This window comes from Bos taurus, chromosome 18 (genome assembly GCF_002263795.3).
Source record: "Bos taurus isolate L1 Dominette 01449 registration number 42190680 breed Hereford chromosome 18, ARS-UCD2.0, whole genome shotgun sequence".
Lineage (NCBI taxonomy): Eukaryota > Metazoa > Chordata > Mammalia > Artiodactyla > Bovidae > Bos > Bos taurus.
The window spans coordinates 44,841,500-44,864,604 of record NC_037345.1 but is presented as its reverse complement, the minus strand read 5'-3'; the positions used below and the strand labels follow the sequence as shown (position 1 = coordinate 44,864,604).

At 37.9% G+C, this 23,105-nt stretch overlaps 1 protein-coding gene across 2 annotated transcripts in view; it reads right to left on the bottom strand.

Annotated features, from left to right (window-relative positions):
- The window catches only part of UBA2 (ubiquitin like modifier activating enzyme 2), a 30,700-nt gene extending 7,893 nt beyond the window's left edge, over positions 1-22,807 (bottom strand). The window contains exons 1-13 of one of the 2 annotated variants that reach the window (XR_812760.4): positions 22,604-22,807; positions 20,646-20,729; positions 19,569-19,639; positions 18,261-18,325; positions 16,895-16,995; positions 13,957-14,078; positions 9,962-10,029; positions 9,374-9,495; positions 6,643-6,742; positions 5,563-5,729; positions 3,542-3,635; positions 3,325-3,437; positions 824-979 (exon numbers count right to left, since the gene is read on the bottom strand). Coding sequence is in view for 1 of the 2 variants with exons in the window: in NM_001083381.1 (NP_001076850.1) it covers positions 824-979; positions 3,325-3,437; positions 3,542-3,635; positions 5,563-5,729; positions 6,643-6,742; positions 9,374-9,495; positions 9,962-10,029; positions 13,957-14,078; positions 16,895-16,995; positions 18,261-18,325; positions 19,569-19,639; positions 20,646-20,729; positions 22,604-22,741 (1,401 nt within the window). In the remaining variant the exon portion in view is untranslated. The remainder of the gene's footprint in view (positions 1-823; positions 980-3,324; positions 3,438-3,541; positions 3,636-5,562; positions 5,730-6,642; positions 6,743-9,373; positions 9,496-9,961; positions 10,030-13,956; positions 14,079-16,894; positions 16,996-18,260; positions 18,326-19,568; positions 19,640-20,645; positions 20,730-22,603) is intronic. The other variant, NM_001083381.1, reaches the window with a different exon arrangement.
- Positions 22,808-23,105: the final 298 nt, after the last annotated feature.

Sequence of the window (23,105 nt, the reverse complement as noted above, 5' to 3'; positions counted from 1 at the left end):
CAACAGATAACTCTCTAAAGGTCCAATTACACTCCAAATATGTGGAATTACCTTTAGCTCAAGAATGAGTAGATACCAATTATAATCATTTCTTTCCTAAGAAAGAACAAGGGGCAACCACCCTCTGCTGGCCAACATATCAAGTTCAGCTCCTTCTCCATCCAAAACATAAGTTCAAATCAACCTGTCCAATGTAACCAGTTCTGGGAGAAAGGCCATTCATTCTCAAGCAGCCTTGAGGGCCACAAAGTGTAGTCCTTCATGTCGGGAGGCATATAAACTTGAAACATCACAATGTACACAATCAGAGGAACTATGTGAAGTGATTTCCAAAGTGAGAAGTGACACCCATTCAGGTCACTTGCTCTTTCCTAATTTAAAAAAAAAAAATACTAGGAGGAACTGAAGGACCAGGCTATAGGACCAAACCATACCTTAACCGTCCATCTCTCACACCAAAGCTCTACAGGTGAATCCAGGTGTGCTAACAATGCATCGCCTCAGGGACTAGCTTAATACACCATCACTAGAAACCTAAGGAACACAGAATTTGCTTGTGAAGATACTATGCTACCTATCTGTGTGCCACCTGTGGTCCACATTCTAGCCAAATGTACCTATTCCTCTCTGGGATGTGAAACACACATTCTGGAACCACAGAGAGAAAAGTCAACAGGACACAGATGGCAAAGGAACACACCTCAGTATTCAGGGTAATTATCTGGCTTTTAGTTTATCACAGTACACTGTAAAAGGCAAAAGGGGACTTGTTTTTTTCTTACAAAGAGTAACCCTGTGGAAGAGAACCAGGCTCTGCACTTACCTTATCTTGTAAGGTGAGAACCGTCACTTTATGAACATTCAGCCGCACAGTCACCTCTGGCTTGCTGGCACATACGTAACAGTTAGGATTGGGAGCATCCAGTGCACAAGGCACAAGAAGCTTCTTTCTTGGGTTTGGTTGTTTATTCAAAAAAATCTTTGGCAAAAAAAAAAAAAAAAAAAAAAACCACAAGTAGAAATCAGGAATCTGAGTTATAATTTTATATACCATAGAACATTCACTTAAATATTCCCTTCCAGATGGCAAAGGATAAGGAAAATCAAGACCTTAAAAGGCTGACTTTTTCCCCAACCTTTTCAAATTAGCCACCTTGTAAATAAGGCTGAGCTTACTGAAATCTCGTTGTACTGAAAACTAGACTATTCTGCAAACTAACTTAGCATGAATAAGGGCCAAACCATACTTGTCTGTGGTATCATCATTGAATCAGTTTGGAGTGCCTTCCTAGTGGTTATTCTTATCAACTTTAAGTCAATTTCTAACAAGACCAGTGCACTAATTTCTCTAATGTTTGCACAGATACAAGGACCAAATTGAGCTGCATTTCTTTTCTAATTTTCTGATGACTGTGATATTAACATTCACATAACTAAAGGAAAAATAATGTATGTCTGGCACTATTACCATTTTCCTAATACCCAAACCAAAAAAAAAAATTACATGAACCAAGGGAAATAAAAAACAAACTGCACTGAAGTTACAACTGTCAAGAGAACACCGGACGCTAATACACAAATTCTTACTGTGGAACTACCATGTAGTATGGTATCTGTTAAGATGAATAATCTCTGAAGAAGAACCCTATCAATTCCCCCCAACTTAAAGAAGTAAATCCCTTGACAGGCATTAAGTGCTAGGCAGAGGCCTCCTATAGCCTCTCCCCACAATGAATATACACTTGTACTGCCAGGGCTGGAATAGGGGACAATGGTTGATCTTCACTGGGAGGGTAACTCCGCTAAGAGAAATCGACAGTAATAAAAACAACTGCTAACACTACTAATACTCAGGCTAACACTTCTTTTAACCTATCCTGAGATTCATTTATAAATGGGAACAAAGGAAGCCCAGACATATGGGTATCATTAGCTCAAGACAGGAACAGAGATGAGCAAGTAAAGAAATAAGAAAAATGTTACAGGACAAAGTAAGACACTTGTTCAGGCTGCTATAAAAAGATAAGACATAAAAAAATATAGTTCTCAGAAATTAAAAACATGATAGCCAAAATAATTTAAACAGCTGAACCAAGATGTCAGACTGGCATTATGATTCCACATTCCCTTACCCTGAAATTTCATGGAAACAATAAAAAGTATTTTAAGAATGCATTAATAATGACACTGAAAAGTTAAGAGTACCATCATAGACTAGACTAGGTTTTTTGCTTTTGTTTTTAAAAGACATTTCTGGAAGTAAACTGGTCCTTTTATTTTAACATTACTGCAAAAAGGAGAACCTAAAACAATAGCAAAATATTGGCTCCAATATTTTTAGGAAGTTTTTTAAATCCTCAGTGGTATGAAGGCAAAGTATCTTCAGACATGCAAATTCAATTCAGAAAGAAAACAGGAATCCAAAGGGAATATTCAAGTGGCTTTATTCTTAAAAGATAAACCCAGTCCAACCACTACTAATGCAGGAAACTCATGATAGGAGATGTTCACATAAAGGGGAGGATAAAAAAAGAGGAGAAAAATTTCTTCCTTGCAGAAATAGCAAGAAATCTCAACCTTGGTGCTTCGTGAGGGAAGAATATCTTCCTTTATAATTCATTACAGTAAGATAGGGTTCATGCAGATTTGCTGTCTGAATATATATGTGGGCTAAGAAACTAAAACTGAGAATGTGAAAGTGGTCTCAGGTTGGTAGAATCCCAGGCACCCAGATATAAACAAACACAAATCCTCTTTGAAGAAATACACCTTCAGTGGGTCCTTAAAGAATTACCACAGATACAGTGTTAACAAATATAATTGTTTAAAAAAATATATATATATATACACATATCACATAAGCAAACAAACACTATGAGAGAGATCTAACAGAAATGACATAAGCTCATCCATAAAGATTTCAGGCATTAAAACAACCAAAAATAACAAAGTTATAATAACATAAACTTTAAAATAAAAAGGGAGACTGACAAAAATGCCTGAAGAACAGAGTACTATAAAGTGACCAAACAGAATTTTAAAACCAAAATACTCTTAGAATTGGAAAACAGTGAAGAAAAGTTAATACAAAGGACCCACAGAATGAGTTGTAAGAATTCAGTAAAACTAGAAATGTTAAGAGCAAACTAGCTTCTGCTTCCATTTTAGACAAAAATAAGAGAAGCAAATGTGTGTTCCTTTTTGTAACTTCCAGGAACCTTACTTAAATGTGCAACTCACAAGGTAACTTGAACAATTACTTTTCCATTGTTTTAAACCAAATGTTATTGTTTTAATTTTAAAATTGCAAATAGAAACACTCACTGTTCTACACTGGTCTATTTTTCCTGATAAAATCTTCAATCCTTCCAATACTATCAACCCAGCAATCACTGCATTAGTAGTAGCGATAGCAGGAATAATGTTCCCTGCCATTGCTGGAAGAAAAAAAAAAAAAGTTTAGCTGTTAAAAAAAAAAAAACAAAAAACAAAAAAAGAAACTTAGAATTTAGAGGACACAACTGAAGTACAAACAACTTACATTTGATATCGAATCTGCTTTTCATATTCATACTGAAAATATGCATCCTGAGATTTGCAGCAGAGGTGACAAAATCCATTGCAGATGGGTCATCCTGTCAATAATTTAAACAATTTAACAAATCTCCCCACAAATTTACTAATTTGGCTAGTACTGCTTTCAGAACAGCACTTTCACAAGTTTCTAACACGTCATCTAGAACAAGAGATGGCCTCCAGGGAAAGGCTGGTCTGGATGAGAAGTGAACAAGGGCTTGCTTGGGATCATCAGCTCCAGGGATACAGGAATGTGGCCTGCCAAGAGCCAACAGGTTTTAGGAATTCACTCCTGCGTCCACAAATGCACTGGAGACAAAGAGTACACAGATCAGAACACCAATTCTATTTACTGATGGTGGCAAACCTTCCCTGGGTCCATATCGTCAATAAGCTTGTCTGATGAGTACAGAACTCAGGGATGAAGATACAGACTGGTTTACGAAAGCTACTTCATTAAAGCCTCAGAAATACCTAGAATACCTCTTTTTGCTTTCTTTCTCCAAACTCCCTTCACAAACACTGCACTCCTATATTGGCTGATTCTTTTCAGATGTGGCAGGACAGAGTTTTCCCTTTACAATTGCCATTATTTCTAAGCATATATCCTACTCTAATTCGATTTCACCAAAGTTTCGTGCTTTGAACTGAGAAAAACTATCCTAGCCCATAATGCAGAAATGCCCAAGTATGAAAGAAAAAGCACTGATAGGATGTGGGTTCTTCACATACTTATCTGGCTGGCTGAGTAACCACAGGCAAATAAATCCCCGACCCCAAATTGCTTAATGTGTTAAATGGGGAAAATTATATAAACATCTTGTAAGGCTGTGGCGAGGATAAGTATGATTACTTAAGAGTACCCAAAACAGGGTCCATCAGGTACTTCCCCAGGCAGCTGGCTTATCACATCCATTAGTTACAGATCTTACTCACAGAGAGTAACAATTTGCAGTTCCAAGTTTTGTTATTGAGTCCCTGTATACAGATGAAAACCTACTACACCAGTTATAAAAATACAATGAAAAAAAGTTTTAATACTGATCCCTTACAGCACACAAAACTTAAAGACTAATGTTTGCAACTCTCCAAAATCTAAATTTACCAGCTTTATTTCAGATGTCTGATTCAACCCCCATTTCAAAATTTGCACATATAAAGCTATCTTGTGCTCAGTTGTGTCCAACTCTTTGCAACACCATGGACTGCAGCCCACCAGACTCTTCTGTCCAAGGGATTCTCCAGGCAAAAATACTGGAGTGGGTTGCCATTTCCTTCTCTAAAAGTTATCTTAGTTCTCTAAAACTGATCAAACTTTTCTCCTTACTTTGAAATTAACGGCAAATCTTTACCAAAATCTGAACATACAAACTTTAGCAGATTAATCACTTATAGTCACAGAAAGTATTGAGTACAATTAAAAACAAGTAAAATTAATTCACTAAATCCCAAAATGTAACATTTAACTGCAAGATCTATTAAATATTGTTTTAACTTGTAAAAATAAGTACATATCCTTATTGTACTGATAAGTCTCTCAGAACTCAAAGCATTATTAACTATTTCAATAGTAAGGCAATTTTATTACTTTCAAGGCCAAATAAGGCCCATGAGCTGTTGTCTCCAAAAGGATATTATGACTTCTATTAATAAATCTCTATTACGTAAGAAGCTCTCTTAAAGCTATTTTCTTAAATCAGAGAAATATTTTACCACAGTAAAGTCACATTATTTTTCTAGTCAACAGTTACAAACTATGAACATATTAGAATCTAAAATGAAGTTTTATGATATTGCTTAAATTCACATATAGAAAATTCATAGTTCAATGTAGTAATTAGAGGTGAAAACATCAAAACAAAATCAATGTCCTCAAAATCTGGTAGAATAAAAACAATATCCCAACATTACTAGGTTCTGATATAGCTCAAGAACTAAAACACACATTTGATATACAAGTAACTGCCACACATTTTCGACACAAACCTTGTCCCATATGAGCTCAGCTCCATCCCCCTTTTCTGCTAAATGAACTCTCAAAGTCTCAATGCTCTTTGAAAAAAGACATGCATAGCTCTTGACATCTAGAACCTGCTGGTCTTTCAGACCTAACTGGGGTTCGTTTTGTTGATCTGATGCACTGGTTTCTTCTCCTGGAAAAGAAGTATTAGAAATTTACTCCTAACATCTTTCCTTTACTCAGTTTAACATTCAATGCCTGACAATAAAAAAATTATATGAAACAAATTTCATTAAAGTAATTATCACTATGATACAATTATGCATGCATTTGTAAGAAATTGGTCAATATTATGCAAAATTAAGCAAGAAAATGGTCAATATTGACATGGGAAAGGTGTGAGACTCTCAGAATTTCACAGATTACTGGAGGATTCAAGAATACAATATAGACAAGGTAATAAGCATTATGCCCAGAATACAGTATCAATAAGTGGAAGCTACCACAGCAATACTAGAACTGAGCCATAAAAGAAGTATTTGTTACTGTAGATAACTACAGGAAACTGCTTCAAACTGACACCCTAAATCTCCTGGGGCCTTTTAAATTTCAATATGCTAAACACTGCTGTGCAAAGCAAGTTGAGACACAATGTGTTGAAGAGAGGGGTAAGGAAGCAACCACTACTACATTAGTTTTTCCTCACTCAAAGCTACAAATATGTCCCAAAGTTTAAGGAACAACACTTTACATCAGGGAGAATATGAAATAATTAAATGTTAACTGATAAGGGACTAGGTTAAAAAAGACTGAGAACAGCAAGTCAGAGTATGTAAATAGTATGATTCCATTTACGTAAAGTAACCACACAACTGCCTGTGTCTCTGTGTAGTTATCACCAAGACAGCCTTAAAATGTTCGTAGTATTTATTTCTCCAGGTGATGAGGTATCCAGTGATTTTCCTTCTTCATACTTTTCTGAACTATTTCAATTTCTTAAAATGGGTGTACACCACTGTATACCAAGAAATAACAAGGCTATTTAAAGACTTCAGGTGAGAGAATTTCCAACTTAGGAATCCCAAAGAGAAAAATGTACCCTTCACCTTGACTTTGCACTTCAGCCCAATCCAATGGAACTGGAGGTTTCCTTTTCCGCCATAGTTTGTCCATCGTCAACAGATATCTGATATCATCTTTAAAAAGCTAAGACAGAAAGGAAGAAAGATAAATTCCACGAACCCTACTGTCCCTATCCTGATAAAAATATAACAAAATTACCCTGCTGACTTCACATTATAAACTCTGATTTAAAGATCTGAGGACATGCTATATAACAGTAGATTAACAATTCTCAAGGCGGGGGGTAGGGGGGAGGTGCACACCTAAAATCTTTGTGTAAAAAGAAATTTTACACACAACGCTTACACTTGAAACGGTTAAAATCAGAGATGCTGAGAAAAGCAGAGCAAGGGAGCTCTGAACTGTGCTGATTGACCCCGTCCTCCCAAATCACTTCCCCATACTGGCTCCTCAGATCAGCTGCAATCGCAATCATACCATTCAAGGGACTAAGTAACTACACACCAACTCCACAAGAAGTGAGCCTACAGGTACCAGTTAGCAACATCTTCAAGTTTGTGGGTACTTCCAATAAAGCATACACATTTTAAAAGTGCTCAAACAGAAATTAAGAACCACCTGCAACACCTCTGAAATGTGCCTCCCCAGTCCCCCACAAAGAACCTCAAACACACAAAACAATTCCTATTTCAAAACTAAAACCAAAGATTACCACATATAGATTGAGACTATCACACGAATCACACTTTCTATGTGGTAGAATTTCAGATGATTTTAATAGTTTTACATTTTCCTTAGCTGTATTTCTTATTGTTGATTTATTCCACACATTTTTTGTATATACCAGATATGAATTTAGATATGGCTAAAAGTTAGAACTATTTCTATCAAAATATACTCAACTGAGTATCAAACATCCTTAATCTTTGGAAAACCAGCCAAATATACAAATAATAGTACAATTTAGTGTGAAAATCACACACCTCTGAGTACTGTTAAGTTATTCTGTTCTACCTGAGGAACAGGGACAGAGTTGGTAACATGTGAAATGCGTACAAAGGGAAGGAAATGAGGGGTCCTGTATGATTTGGGCTAGAGACATTTTATAGAGGAACCTTAATGCTTGGCTGTAAAGCCTGCCAGGCAATGGGGAATTAGCATGGATTTCCAAACACCAGCTCCACAGCCTTCTCTGTTCAATTATTAAATACTAAGATCTTCACACTCTGTCTCTTTCTATAAACCTAACTCAACCAAATCTCTAAACTGGTTAACTACCCACAGAACCATGTGTCATCTCGCTCACGTTCCATAGAGGAATCTCAAAGTCTATCACCTTCCACACTCTCCCGATCCCTATGCACACATGTTTCCCCACCTACCTCAGAGATGGCACCACTATTCACCTGCTGCCCAGCAGGAAACCGGGAAGTATTCTTGGTTTCTCATGTTATACAAAGTTCAGTTTGTATAAAATGGATAATCCACACTCCAATGGGATTGCAGATGGGTTCTACTTCCAATTACTGCAGAAGGCACTGTCCCATACTGGTTACAAGAGGAACACCAGGTCCTACAAGAGTGCACTGCATATTTCCTATACCTTATACTGACCCTACAGACTACCCTTCAATGGATTCCCACTGTCTTGGTGTAATATCCTTATCATGACCTAGAAAATCTTGCCAGATAGAGTCTCAGCTTACCTTTACAGTCCTCCTTCCACTCTCCCTTTTAATGGGAATTATTTCAGTTCTTCAACCTGAGACTGACTTTCTACATGCTGCATTCTCATCCCCACCCTTATTCATTGAAATCTGGAGTTGAAATGTCATTTCCTCTGGACAGCCTCTTCTGGACCCTCATTCCAGTCAGTAATAATGTTTAATAACAAGGAGGGTTAAGTCTACTTATTATTACAGGTTCCAATACATTTGAACTTAATCTCATTACACCCTGAACTCAAAACTGCTTGTTCAATGTTTGACTTCCCTTCTAGACTCTGAGTTCTCTCCCCTACAAAAAGCTGGGACCCTATTTTCTGTCTCCGTCACTGTTAAAGCTTCTGTACTTTAAGTGTGTGGCACACAGCAGATACTTAAAGTTACCTGTTGCACAACAGATTAGAGACATACTTCAGATTATTTCGGCGTTCAACTGCTCAAATTGGAATGGAAATAGGTATATAGACACTAGTTTAGACAATACTGTCACTATCCATAACAGAGTTAAGCACATTTGATTTTAAGCATAATCAAAATCAGCAAAGGAATGTAAGAAGAGAACAGGAGAAACCAAAGGTGAGTTACATAAAGAAAATCAGTGAAAGTGAGGGAAGGAAAGATAAGAGTGCATAAATAAGCCGCTGTTTTTATCTTCTATAAAGATGCTATACTGATTTAGTATTCATGTTAAAATTTCAAATGTAGTTTATCCCAACTACATCACAATGAATTCACTAAGACAATGCTGTGTTCTCTGTGTGTACTCAGTGGTGTTCGACTCTTTGCAACCCCATGGACTGTAGCCCACCAGGCTCCTCTGTCCATGGGATTTCTCAGTCAATAATACTGGAGTGGGTTACCATTTCCTTCTCCAGGGGATCTTCCCAGTCCGGGGATCAAACTCATGTCTACTGCATTGGCAGGCAGATTCTTTACCACTGTGCCACCTGGGAAGCCCAATTAAATCACACACTAGCTTAAAACAGGGTAATAAAAATGGATCCACAGTTATAAAAACGGTAATCCTAACCTTGGTAAAAAGTTTAACTGGATCATATCCAGTTGATTTAGCCCACTCCTTGGTGGAAACACGTTTAATGTCACCATCTTCATTAGATGCTCTGGCTCTGGCTTCGGCTTCCATTGGTTCCCCTACAAAACAAACACTAGTTTATTTTCAACTGTAGTTCGTGTAGAATGAATCTCTCATCGACCTTTGAGGGGTGTGGTGGCATGGGGTCACTCATGAAAGCCACTAGCATGTGAAACATTCTGAATTCAAGGAGAAAGAATTAGAACATGCTCATCACCATTTTTTTCTACTTCAGTTTCTGAAGGCCACATGCAGAGTAGTTCAAGTATAGACCTGGGAACAACTCCTGCCCAGCTCTATTTACTCAATTTGTGAGATTTCTCTGCAGCATGTTTCTTCACAAGTAAAATGGCACGACTCATTTTTTAAAACATCATTTAAAGATGAAACAAGAACATAATACATTATCTAGCATATAACAGCAATTATTTCCCCCTCCCCCTGCCTTAAGCTACCAATATTAAATTAGCAAAATAAAGACAGTGGTCGTCAATAAAAAAAATATATCCCAACTAGTTTACTCACAGGAAGCTTCAGGGTCAGCTCTGTCAGGAGATACTTCTTGATCAGCATCTTCTTCTCCAAACAACTGGCTATAATTTAAGAATAGTAAATATTTATGTACACCAAAATATTCTGAACAAATGATACCTTTTCCAAGCTTCCTCAAATCTTCAGAAGCGATGAAAATTAAGTAATTGATAAATTATATTCCAGAAACCTCAAAGTATTTAAGCCATCTGTTTAAAACAGCTTGCATTCTCATTTGAACCACAACACAGAGAAGGCAAAATTTTAGTAGACCCAGATTCATTTCTGTCAGCTAGCTTCTGCAAATTCCTGTTAAAATTGTTGATCAACAGACAGGTGAGTGGCTTTACATTCCAACACAGACAATATTTCACTTCTAGAATAACAGCTGTGAAGTATACCTGCAACTATATTAAACAGTGACACACCTATTGTGTGTGAGGCACTGCTGAAGCTGCAGGAAACTCAGCAGGAAGACATTCTATCATAGTAGTATGCATATTTACCTATCTTTACCACTTAAGAGTCGTATGAAATAACTGGAAAGTATTAAGCTGAAACTCCCTCTTATTAATCAAGCTATCCTAAAAACTGTTTAATAACTTTTCAACCTTTCATTAAGTATAGGACTTACATTAAAATCCCAAAGATCCTGATACATTTTACAAGAAAATGGCAATCTGTTTCCAACACTGGTTGTACCCCCAAAATACACTCCCAAAATAGCATACATGAGTTCCTACGGATTAATTTCCTCTCCAGAAAACATTCTGCCAAACTAGCAAGTATAAAATATCAATAGTATGTTACTGTGGCTTTATTCTTGATTTTGCAAGTTAATCATACAGTTGAACATTATCTTTATTTGCTTATTGCCTAGATTTCCCTTTAAGTAAAAAAAGTGTCTACTAGTATTGTCAGGTTGTCCCTCTCTTATTACAGGAATATATTCCAGACCACAATTTTAGTTCCTTATGTTGCAGTTAGTTCATCCCATATAATAGCTTAATTGTGTATACATCATTGAACCTCTCTTGATGATGAAATACTAAATGAATTTGAATGAATCAATCCTTTTTTATAATTACCACTTTTATATCTTGAGAAATTGTTCTTTAATCCAAAAGATAAAGATTTTCTCCTGTATCAGAACAATTTAAAATTTTGCCTTTCACATCTGAATAATTAACTCACTTCGACTTAATTTCTATACATTATTAACTTACACATATTGTTTTAAGTAGAGAATATAATTTTTTCCACGCAATGGTACCCCACTCCAGCACTCCTGCCTAGAAAATCCCATGGATGGAGGAGCCTGGTGGGCCGAAGTCCATGGGGTCACTAAGAGTCGGACACAACTGGGCGACTTCACTTTCACTTTTCACTTTCATGCATTGGAGAGGGAAACGGCACCCCACTCAGTGTTCTTGCCTGGAGAATCCCAGGGACTGGGGAGCCTCATGGGCTGCTGTCTCTGGGGTCGCACAGAGTCAGACACGACTGAAGCGACTTAGCAGCAGCAGCAGGCTTTAGTCTTACGTATAAATTTTATAATCAGATGAACAAGTTCCAATAAAATCCCTGATAAAATTTTAATCAGAACTGTACTGAATCATTAATACTTTATACACACAAACTAGAATAAATGTATATTTTGCTCTGTCAGCTAAGAAGGCCTAAAACAAATGGCATCCACATCTATGCCTAAGCAGTTGTATCCGGGCTTCTAATATCATTCTTCAATAAAAGAAACCAGGGTTCCTTGAAGAAATGTCTAATCCTAGGGCTGAAGCAGGAAATACACCAGATGAACCTGGAGCATCTTATAGTACCAGAAAGGAAGGAATTACTCCAAAAAAAAACCCCACTACACTTTGATGGCTACATATCAAAGAGCACAAGGCCAACTGAAGAGCTCCCAATGGCCAAAGATGGAACAATCTGAGCAACAAAATTAAACAGTATATTAGATTATAGTGAAAGTCGCTCAGTCACATCTGACTCTTTGCCACGCCACGTACTATACAGTCCATGGAATTCTCCAGTCCAGAATACTGGAGTGGGTAGCATTTCCCTTCTCCAGTGGATCTTCCCAACCCAGGAAATCGATTCGGAGTCTCCTACATTGCAGGTGGATTCTTTACCAATTGAGCTATCAGGGAGGAAAAACCCATTAGATTATAACTATAAAATACATTCAGTATCAATGCATCTACATGGATAACAAACACTACCTTAAGTGATCCAGGCCTACATTAATAGTCATAAATTATGTTGGTAACATGTACCCCTCATATGATGAGGAAAACAACACTGTCTCTCTGAGGTCTTCCTTCCAATAACCTATAACCACACTAAGAAAAACATCAGACAAATTCCAATAGTGGAGCATCCTACTAAATACCTGACTGCTGCTGCTGCTAAGTCGCTTCAGCCGTGTCCAACTCTGTGCGACCCCATAGATGGCAGCCCACCAGCCTCCCCCGTCCCTGGGATTCTCCAGGCAAGAACACTGGAGTGGGTTGCCATTTCCTTCTCCAATGCATGAAAGTGAAAAGTGAAAGTGAAGTCGCTCAGTCGTGTCCGACTCTTCGAGACCCCATGGACTGCAGCCTTCCAGGCTCCTCCTGACTAGTACTCTTCAAAATTAACAAGGTCCTCAAAAACAAGGAAAGTCTGAAAAACTGTCACAGCCTCCTTAAGGGGGATCTAAAGATATGATAAGTAATTATGTGGTATCCTGGAATAGATAAGAAACACTGGGTAAAAACTAAGGAGATTTAAATAATCTTTGGACTTCGGTTAATAAACAATGCATCAATACTGATCCATTGTTACCTACACATCATACATTAGTACCATAAGATGTTGACAACAGAGGAAACCTAGTGTGGGAACTTGCTACCTTCTCAATCCTTTTCTAAATTTGAAACTGTTCTAAAAACTAAAGTCTATTAAAAAGAAAAAAAAAAGTTTCCCAAATAAATAAAACCGGCAAGTGTATTTCTCATGAAATTTTGTCAATTTATGTGTACTTTTCTGAGTGAGTATGTAATACCTTAATCAAAACATAAAACTGTTTGCTGCAGATTTCTAGAAGATATCAACTGGATAAAATTCTCTTCTTAGTTTACTAAGATGATGAAAAGGTGTTCGCTAAATTTTACCAAACATTTTTCCTATATCTATAAAGATTATATAGTTTCTCTTTCTCAATGAAGTAAACGGCATTTATAAATCTTTCCAGTGTTAAATCATGCTTGCATTCCTGGAATAAATACAACTGGGCATCCTTTTTGTTTTATACCATTTAGATTTTTTTAATTTATTTTTGGCTGTGCTGGGTCCTCCAGTTGCGATGCGGTGGCTTCTCTTGCTGTGGAGCACAGGCACTAGGCTGCTCGGGCCTCAGCACTTGTGCTGCCCAGGCTTAGCCGCTCCATGGCATGTGGAGTATTCCTGGACCAGGGATCGAACACATGTCCCCTGCATCGGTAGGTGGACTCTCAATCACTGGACCACCAGAGAAGTCCCCCTCTTTCCTTTTTATGATCAAACTTGCCAATTTATTTTTCACTCTTACCTCAATTACATCCTTCTTCTAATTTTTTTGACTTTATGTTGTTCTTTTTCCGACATAAGTTGGATCCTTTGCTGATTAATGTTCACCACTCTTCATCTACGTAAGCCTGTAACTTCTTTCAACTACCACATTCAACGTATCCTACAAGTTCCACGTGTAGTATTTTCAGTATTATTACAAACTATTTTCAACCTCCATTATTTCTTGTTTAACCAATGAGTTACTTCTAAGTATGTTTTAGTGTTTTCAAATACAAAGATTTGTACTCATTTAATTACATGCCTATTCCAGTCAGAGTAAGCTCCGTCATTGTTAAGTACAATTTCTCCATGGTATTTAAATAAATAATTCCACTGTCCATCACCAGTACTAAAAATATGCCCAGAAATATATATACTCTTACTTGAACAAATATTTCGCCCAGACAATGCAATGAATAGGTTCTGAAGGTGTGTTACGAATTGTACAGCCAGGAAAAGTTCTCTGGGTTGGTTTGGGATGGCATTCGTAACACTCGGTCACACCCTGCAAAGTAAAGATGTGAGAAAAACATTTAACCAATGACAGTGGCTTCTCAATACTGTAATTCATTCTTTCATTTACATTCCAACTATCAAGAAAATTTTAAAATATTAGTGACTCCCCAAATCCTTACTTTACAGATAAGAAACTCTAACATAAAACCTAATTGAATCTACCAGTCACAGCTAAGACTAAGCCAGGACTCTTGATTCCTGGCCCAGTGAGGAGAAAACACAAGTTTACCTTGATCATAGTGAATAGAGAAACTACTGGGAAGACAAATAACAGCTTTCCAACCAATTATCTTCCAAAGTTGTAAAACTCTATTATTTAAATATTTATAGCTTTACCTTATAAGGTCCTAAAGATTAAGTGAATTTAAAGCATTTAATTTCTAGAGCTAACCAGATGCATGGAAAAAATCTTAGGTATTGCTAAACCAAATACTCTTCATTTCATTGCTAAAGGGTTATGTTTAAATCTATACTGTCGGAATGAAGTCTACAACACCTGTGATAATTTTTCAAAACTTCAAATGAATATTCTTCATTCTGGCAGTTCTCTATCTCAGTCTTAATACATACTAGTGTCTCAGTAATGGATAACGGTAATGAGCAATGTCTTCCTAATAATTGTTAAAGACCGCAAACCTGCAAATAGTGTTTTAATAAAAACTGCAGCAGATCCAGGGTTTTCTCCATAATGCCATTTCTGGTGTTCTTCCAACATGCTTTCTTGAGGCCAGCCATATAGCAAGCAGTGCATCCCTCATAAATTAATATTTACAAGTCTTTGTAGAATGATATGAATTAAACTCCCAAAGAGTAATACTAAACACTAAAAACAATTGAAGCAGAGCCACAATTTTCGGTTTGGATAAATTGCCGAACAGACAAAAGTATCAAATTTCAAGTAGAGTATATAGTTTCTTTTAGTTTTAAAACCTGCAAATGATTCTTCCAATGTATCTGTTTAATTTCTTAAAAGAAGTTAAGAGAAAAAAAATTTGAGCAGAAAATGAATAACAATACTAAGATTATAGAAAACTGAGTTATGAACATACAGGTACTTGTTCTTACTCTTTAGTTTTATCTAAATACTTGAAATACTTCACAAATAGACCAAAAATTTTTTTCAAAGTACTCTAGACTATAAATCTGGACTCTAGCCAAAACTAACTTTTTAGAAGCTGGTTTAGCATACATCAACATGTCATGTAGTCTCTTATGCTTGCCAACCTAAGGATTTTAAGACACAAGCTACATTTTAATACATGCAAGGATTTTAATACATAAGATCTTTGCCTGTACTCTTTCGTACCTTTATAGCATCCTAAGTTTTAGAGGAGCACAAAAAAAAATCCTTACATTCTGGAGGCTGACAAACCCATGTAATACATAGCCAAAGTTTACTTCTTCCCTCCTTAGATCAGATCAGTCGCTCAGTTGTGTCCGACTCTTTGCGACCCCATGAATCACAGCACACCAGGCCTCCCTGTCCATCACCAACTCCTGGAGTTCACTCAGACTCACGTCCATCGAGTCAGTGATGCCATCCAGCCATCTCATCCTCTGTTGTCCCCTTCTCTCGCCCCCAATCCCTCCCAGCATCAGTCTTTACCAATGAGTCAACTCTTCCCATGAGGTGGCCAAAGTACTGGAGTTTCAGCTTTAGCATCATTCCTTCCAAAGAAATCCCAGGGCTGATCTCCTTCAGAATGGACTGGTTGGATCTCCTTGCAGTCCAAGGGACTCTCAAGAGTCTTCTCCAACACCACACTTCAAAAGCATCAATTCTTCGGCGCTCAGCTTTCTTCACAGTCCAACTCTCGCAACCATACATGACCACAGGAAAAACCATAGCCTTGACTAGACGGACATTTGTTGGCAAAGTAATGTCTCTGTTTTTCAATATGCTATCTAGGTTGGTCATAACTTTCCTTCCAAGGAGTAAGCGTCTTTTAATTTCATAGCTGCAGTCACCATCTGCAGTGATTTTGGAGCCCAGAAAAATAAAGTCTGACACTGTTTCCACTGTTTCCCCATCTACTTCCCATGAAGGGATGGGACCGGATGCCATGATCTTCGTTTTCTGAATGCTGAGCTTTAAGCCAACTTTTTCACTCTCCACTTTCACTTTCATCAAGAGGCTTTTTAGTTCCTCTTCACTTTCTGCCATAAGGGTGGTGTCATCTGCATATCTGAGGTTATTGATATTTCTCCCGGCAATCTTGATTCCAGCTTGTGTTTCTTCCAGTCCAGCGTTTCTCATGATGTACTCTGCATAGAAGTTAAATAAACAGGGTGACAATATACAGCCTTGACGAACTCCTTTTCCTATTTGCAATCAGTCTGTTGTTCCATGTCCAGTTCTAACTGTTGCTTCCTGACCTGCATACAAATTTCTCAAGAGGCAGATCAGGTGGTCTGGGTATTTCCATCTCTTTCAGAATTTTCCACAGTTTATTGTGATCCACACAGTCAAAGGCTTTGGCATAGTCAATAAAGCAGAAATAGATGTTTTTCTGGAACTCTTGCTTTTTCCATGATCCAGCAGATATTGGCAATTTGATCTCTGGTTCCTCTGCCTTTTCTAAAACCAGCTTGAACATCAGGAAGTTCACGATTCACATATTGCTGAAGCCTGGCTTGGAGAATTTTGAGCATTACTTTACTAGCGTGTGAGATGAGTGCAATTGTGCAGTAGTTTGAGCATTCTTTGGCTCCTTAAGGTCCCAAATAAATATAAATAAGCATTCCCTCCTTAAGGTCCCAAATAAATATTTGGGGAGCAAAAATAAACAAAAAGATGTTCTTTACCTTTTTGATAGTGGTTACTTGCCCAAGATAACCAGCAGTTCCACTCTCAATAAGAGGGACATCAGCTGCTAGACACATTCTATTAACATGGTTGCGGGCAGCTGGAAGAAAAATACTAGTTAACAGGAGTTCATAGGAAAAAAAAAAAAAGATTACATAGTTACCTGTAATCAGAATCAAATTTACCCAAACCATTTTCTATTGTTTTTATTTCATGTACAATTCTCTTACAACTATGACCAGAATAATACAACTGTTATAGACATTTAAGAGACAGGCAACAGTAAAATTTCTAACATAAGAAATTCGTATTATAAATTTACTATATGAGAAGCACCCCTATATACTACTTTTTAATCCCAAAGTGCCATCTTCCTCTTCTACTGCTGTGGCTACCTTCTATTAAACTTGGCTAAAACATTGTTTTAATGTTTTTTTTACAAGCCCTTAACTTGCTCTTATTCTACTAAAATTATCAGACAATACATGGAAGTGAACAAAGAATACGGAATATCAACTTGGAACTATTAAGGCAGTTTAAGATTGGGGGGGGGGGGCGGTAAACAAGATTAAGGGAACAAAGATGAGTCTGGTTAAAAGAGTTATCCTGCCTCTTTCTTATGCTACTTTGTATGTCTTTTCTTTTGATATTTCTGACCTGAAATTGTTACAAACTCACTTGACAGATGTACTTTTACATGTGGAAGTAATTACAGAAAAGGACTAAGTATTTTCATTCCACATTTCAGACACACAGATCTGTTAACAATAACTGGCTATACAGTATTTGATATATGAAATATCACCAACTTGTACAAGCTTAAATGGTGTAAAATGTGTACATGCAACAGGAGCCAGTCTGGTATCTCACAGCACCAGATATACCAAAACTAATTCAAGAGCCATGACTTCTATAACTTTGGCATCCTGTTGCCTTACTCTCAAATCAGTGGTTTTTAGCCCTAATTGCCCTTTAGATCATCTGGGGAACTATGAAAAAAATATGATCATTAGGTCGCACTTACAGAGTCGGATTTAATTGGCCTTGGGTGAAATCTGGACCCTGATATTTCTTAGATCTCCACATAAACAAAGGGAGTCACTGTGCTTAAGTGCTGGGGTAACGCGGAACAAACAAACATGCACACAACATTCGCAGCCATCCTCTTTAGTGATTTCAGCTTCCCCTATTTCACAGCAGTTCCAGTTAAAATTACAATCAAATGGCAATCTTTAAACCTGATCTTACTTCCCTTTAGCTCTTTTAAGATCTAACTTGTAAGGAAATATTTTAATTAACACTAATTGAATAAACAACCTTGTTACGGAAGAGAGGAAATACTTAAAATTATTAAAATAATCTCACCTCTGTTATCTAAAGCATTCATAACCAATATAAATTGTCGAAAAAATTCCACATTATAGTCAGGGCTACAAAGTAAAACAAAAAAAAGTCACCAAAACAACTGGCCTTATACATGAGCTTTACAGAATAAAACAGGGTACTAAAAAGCATATTAAACTAATAACAGTGCAAAAATAACTGGTATTAGGGGTCTCTACCATATATACATAAGTCTGACTATTCCCAAATACCATCAACAGATTTAAAAGAAATTATTTCCCCTTAATCCCTGTGAATAACTACACATCCTTTTTGGCCAGTTACCTTGGGCACTGAGCAGAAAACCCAAACTGGCACGACTTACAAGTCCCACCAGGCCTTCCTGGGGCAGCAAGTGCCTGGGAACATACAAAGAATACATTCCCAGGATCTGCCTAGCCTGTGGCTTCACCTCACATGGTCAAGATCAGCAGGGTTCAGGCCCCTAGGGTCCCTGCTTTTAGCAGCACTGGGAAAGCAACACAGGGTAAGAAGGTTGCAGGGCTATCAGCAAGCTTGTAGAGCAAACATCCAGAGAATTAAAAGGAACCTGGAGACATAAATTCCCTGAGAAAGCGTAAGGCTTTCTTTAATTCCAGGCCTCAAACAAGAACTCATTGTTTTTAATACCATTTATACTTGTTAGCCAGACAACAACTACAGATAAAGGATATTTTAGACACAGAGTTCCTTTGCCCCAGCACCTCCAAAATTATGTATTTATTCTAAGTAGAGATCAGAGAATACTTCTGTACCATCAGAATTACTGCCCCATCACAATCCCCAATGTTATATTATAGAACTCAGCCCTAATAAACAAATTATTTGTGGGGGGAACCTTTTAAACTTAGAAAGGCTGTAGCTGAAGTCGACCGGAATGAGTAATATATTTAGAAAGGTCTGAATCATCATATATAATGATTTTTCATAGAATTATCTTTAAAACAGGAGTGTAAGTTCCTTTTAAGTTTTCATAAGTTATTTATGATTTATTGAAAGTATTAAAGTATCTCACTTCTTATTAAAGTATCTCACTTCTTATCTAAATCATTCAAACCATATGTGTCTGTGTATGAATATATACATATGTATATACAAATATACTGCTAAAACAATGCCACTTATCTTATGTGGGCATAACCTACTGCATTTTCATTATTCCAGAAAAACATTTTTTTAGAAAGGAGAATGACTTTGAGTTCATATATTTAGCTAATAAAAATATACTTTGAAGGTTTAATTAAAAATTCAGAGCAAATGCAATTTTGTGACATAATAATCAGAGCATACTTCATAATGCTGTCATGGTAGGCTACGATATTAGCTTTCGGGTAAAACTGCAGGACACTCTCTTTGGCAACCTGGAAAAACAAAAAACACTAAATTACTAATGTACTAAATTACTATAACAATTCTAATTATATACAAAATCTATTTATGGCAGACAACTGCTACTTCACCTTATATAATATTTATATTAAAAATAAAATACAAAAATGTAACAGGAAAATTTCAACAAGATTAAGCTATATACACCTACTTATAAACTAACAGGACAGCTGCCTCCTCTCACACACACTTGTACATGAATGGCCAGCTTCAGCAAAAGTATTAAATGCTTTAACCAAGTATCATTCATCCATTCAACGACTATTTACTAAATATCTTCCATATATCAGAATTTGTATATGGCACTTGGTGAATAAAAGTGACATATATCAAATAACCATCTAGATAAACGTAACTACAAACTATGATAATGATACACAGAAAAAGCAGAGATTGTAATGAAAGGAAGATCTGATTTAGAGATTTAGGAAAGAACTAGAGAAAATGTGAAAAATGAAAACAGGAGAAGAGTGAAAGTTCACGCAAAAGGCTGAGAAAAAAGCAAAGGCAAAAGGTATTTCAAAACCTTGAATCAAGATGGAACATTCAAGGAACTAAAGAAAGGTCAGAATGGCAAGAACTCAGGGGACGCTGTCTTCTTTTGAAGTGAACAATGGCCTAAGTTGTAGCTTCACCTGCCCAAAATACAGGAGAAGCCAACCTCTGGGGAACGCAGAACACAAGGCTCACTCTAAGTAAACACTCCGAAATTTAAGCAAGAAGGGGATACCATTTACAGGGTCAGGAAAAGCACTTATCTTCTCTGCAGACAAAAAAAGGAGAGCACAGCCTTCAGTCCTTTTACTAGACAGATCTTTCTATTCTTCATAATCCCTCAGCTGAAAAAGAGACGGCTTCCCCCATATTCTCCCTCCTACTAGAAACCCCAAGTTAATCTAATACCATAAATAGAAGATCCCCCAAGGGCAGAAATAATAATGAACAGATAAATAGAAACAATATGAGAAAAACAATTACCTGGGCCTTTGATCTTCCAACATGTTTCTTTTGAAACAAAAACTGCCTGTTGAGGTTGCTGACATCAATAGTATCCAGATCAATCTACAAATACAGAGACCAGATAAATCACCAATTTCCTGGTATGTTTGAGCAATAAATATCACTATTCTCTGCATCCATAACCCAAAACTTTTGGTATTTGCTACATTAGTGGAGAAAAGGCTCTTAATACCAAAGTGTTAAATTGATTAAATAATTTAATACATATTAAAAAAAAGGTTTAATTTCAAAGATAACATCCTCCCTCCCCTCAAAAAACTGATTCTTTTCTTCATTTGCTTGTTTAATCATCCTGGCAAATATGTTAGGAAATTCCTCAGATGGCACAGAATTATGTTGAAAATGCATTAAATTTTTTTCTTTTTTTCCTTTCAATTTCCATCACTTCTCTATAAATCTCATCAATTACTCTTTCAAATCCAATATAATAAACTGTGCCTTATTCTTTTTTTTAATGATATTTGACAAACAGATTTATTGAATTTTTACCACGTTCTTTAATTCAGAAGTCCTTACCCATCCACAATTTTATTTACAATTATTACCTTAGGCCTGTGGAGGGAACCTTCTACACAAGGTTAAGTGTCTCATGTTTTAAGTCTTACCTAATTGCTGTTTAGACGTTAAATACAAGGGAAGAATAAATAATTATAACTACAACCACTTTCATTCCATTTCAATAAATTTATATGAAAGGTATTCAAATGTTCTGTATAACATCCATGGTTTTGGCTATAATTTGTGAAAATTACCAGTACATATAATCACATAACATTTTTTTATTCGTGCTTTCTAAATTACTACAAAAATCAAACCAAATAAAAAAAGATCAACATTTATTTCTCAGGTGTCCCAACTCAATGTCTGTAACAAAATGAACCTTTTAAAGGAGTATCAGCTATGCCACATTTATATTTGGGATTTGTGATACAGAACTGAATGCAAAGACAAACCCTATAAAAACCAAAGGAAAATGCATAAATGCTTTTCCCTCGTCACTTATTTATTAGTTCAGTCGGTCATCTCTAATTCCATGTTTCCACTACACCTTAAAACGTTATAAACTCACAACCAAATTGTAGGTTACAACTCCAAACCTCATAAGTTTACATAACAGAAATAACCTGACTCAAAATTGCAGTAGATTCTCGCCACTGCACACCAATGCAAAAGTTAAAATCCTAACCAATACCTTTAACGAAATAATCTATGGTAATAAAAATGATTGTCACGCAAATTGTCTGTACCCAGGAGAGAGGAGCGTAAGCCCCAAAGGAGTCCTACCAGTTGCCTGGCGACCCCAAGTAAGTTACCAAACTGCATCTCACTTTTCCTCTTGTTAAAAATAAAATGGGATGAAAACAGCGTTTACAAAGCCTATGATAGCACTGAAGATTAAATACGTTAAGGCGAGTAAAAACCTCAGGAGAGAGTCGGGCTCGAGACAAGCACTCAGTAGGTCCTGATTGTTATTACCGCGCCATACTCTGCTCTGGATATTGAGTTAAGAGGGACTTTGAATTGAACACTCGCAACATCCTCAAGGGACTGGAAACAACCATCTCTTGCCTCCCGTTCAAACTGGGATACCGCTCTGAAGCGAAAGCACGAGGGCTCCTCCACTCCCCAGAGCCGCCACAAATTGGCGGGGCGTGGGGGGGGTGGGATGGGGGGAGGCCCGCCGCAAGACGCCCGGAAGACCCGGGCCCTCGGCCTCAGCGTGCGGAGCGGGCCCGGCGTGCGGCAAGGCCCGCCCCGTCGCTGTGGAAGACCTCCCTCCCCGTGGACAGCCACGACCCTGGGGCCTCTGGGTCTGGCCCCGTGCTCGCAGCTCCAGTCCCGACTTCCGGGCCCCAAGCCCCCCGACCCCGGCTCCACGGCCCGCCATTCAGCCCGCGCGCACGCCTGGCCCTCACCAGGTCGATGTGGGAGAAGCCGGTGAGCACGAGGTTTTTGAGGAGCTCGCAGCCGATGCCTCCCGCCCCCACCACCAGGACCCGGCCCCCGGCCACGGCCTCAGCCAGTTCCCGGGGTAGCCCCCTCGACAGTGCCATGGCGGGACGACCACGAGCCGCGGCGGAGGCGGAGGCGGGAGAAGTGAGCCGCGGCCGGAAGCAGGTGGGGGAGGGGCGGCCCAGCTTCCGTTCCTGCGCACTTCGGCCGCCTATCGGCGCCGAGTGGGCGGAGCCCGAGGGTGTGGCCAGTCCGCCGGCCCCGGACAGGGCTGGGCTGTGAGCGAAGGGCTTCACACCTCCGTTAGTAGTGTTTCTCAGCGACGCGCACCGCCGGGTCTTCGGCCTAAGTAGCCTAAGGATGGTGTTTGGCCTGGGATTTGGAACTCCCGACCCAAACTTCTAACAGATTAGAAAACTGATGTCCCTCTATGTAAAGAGCTCTTACAAATTAACAAGAAAATGA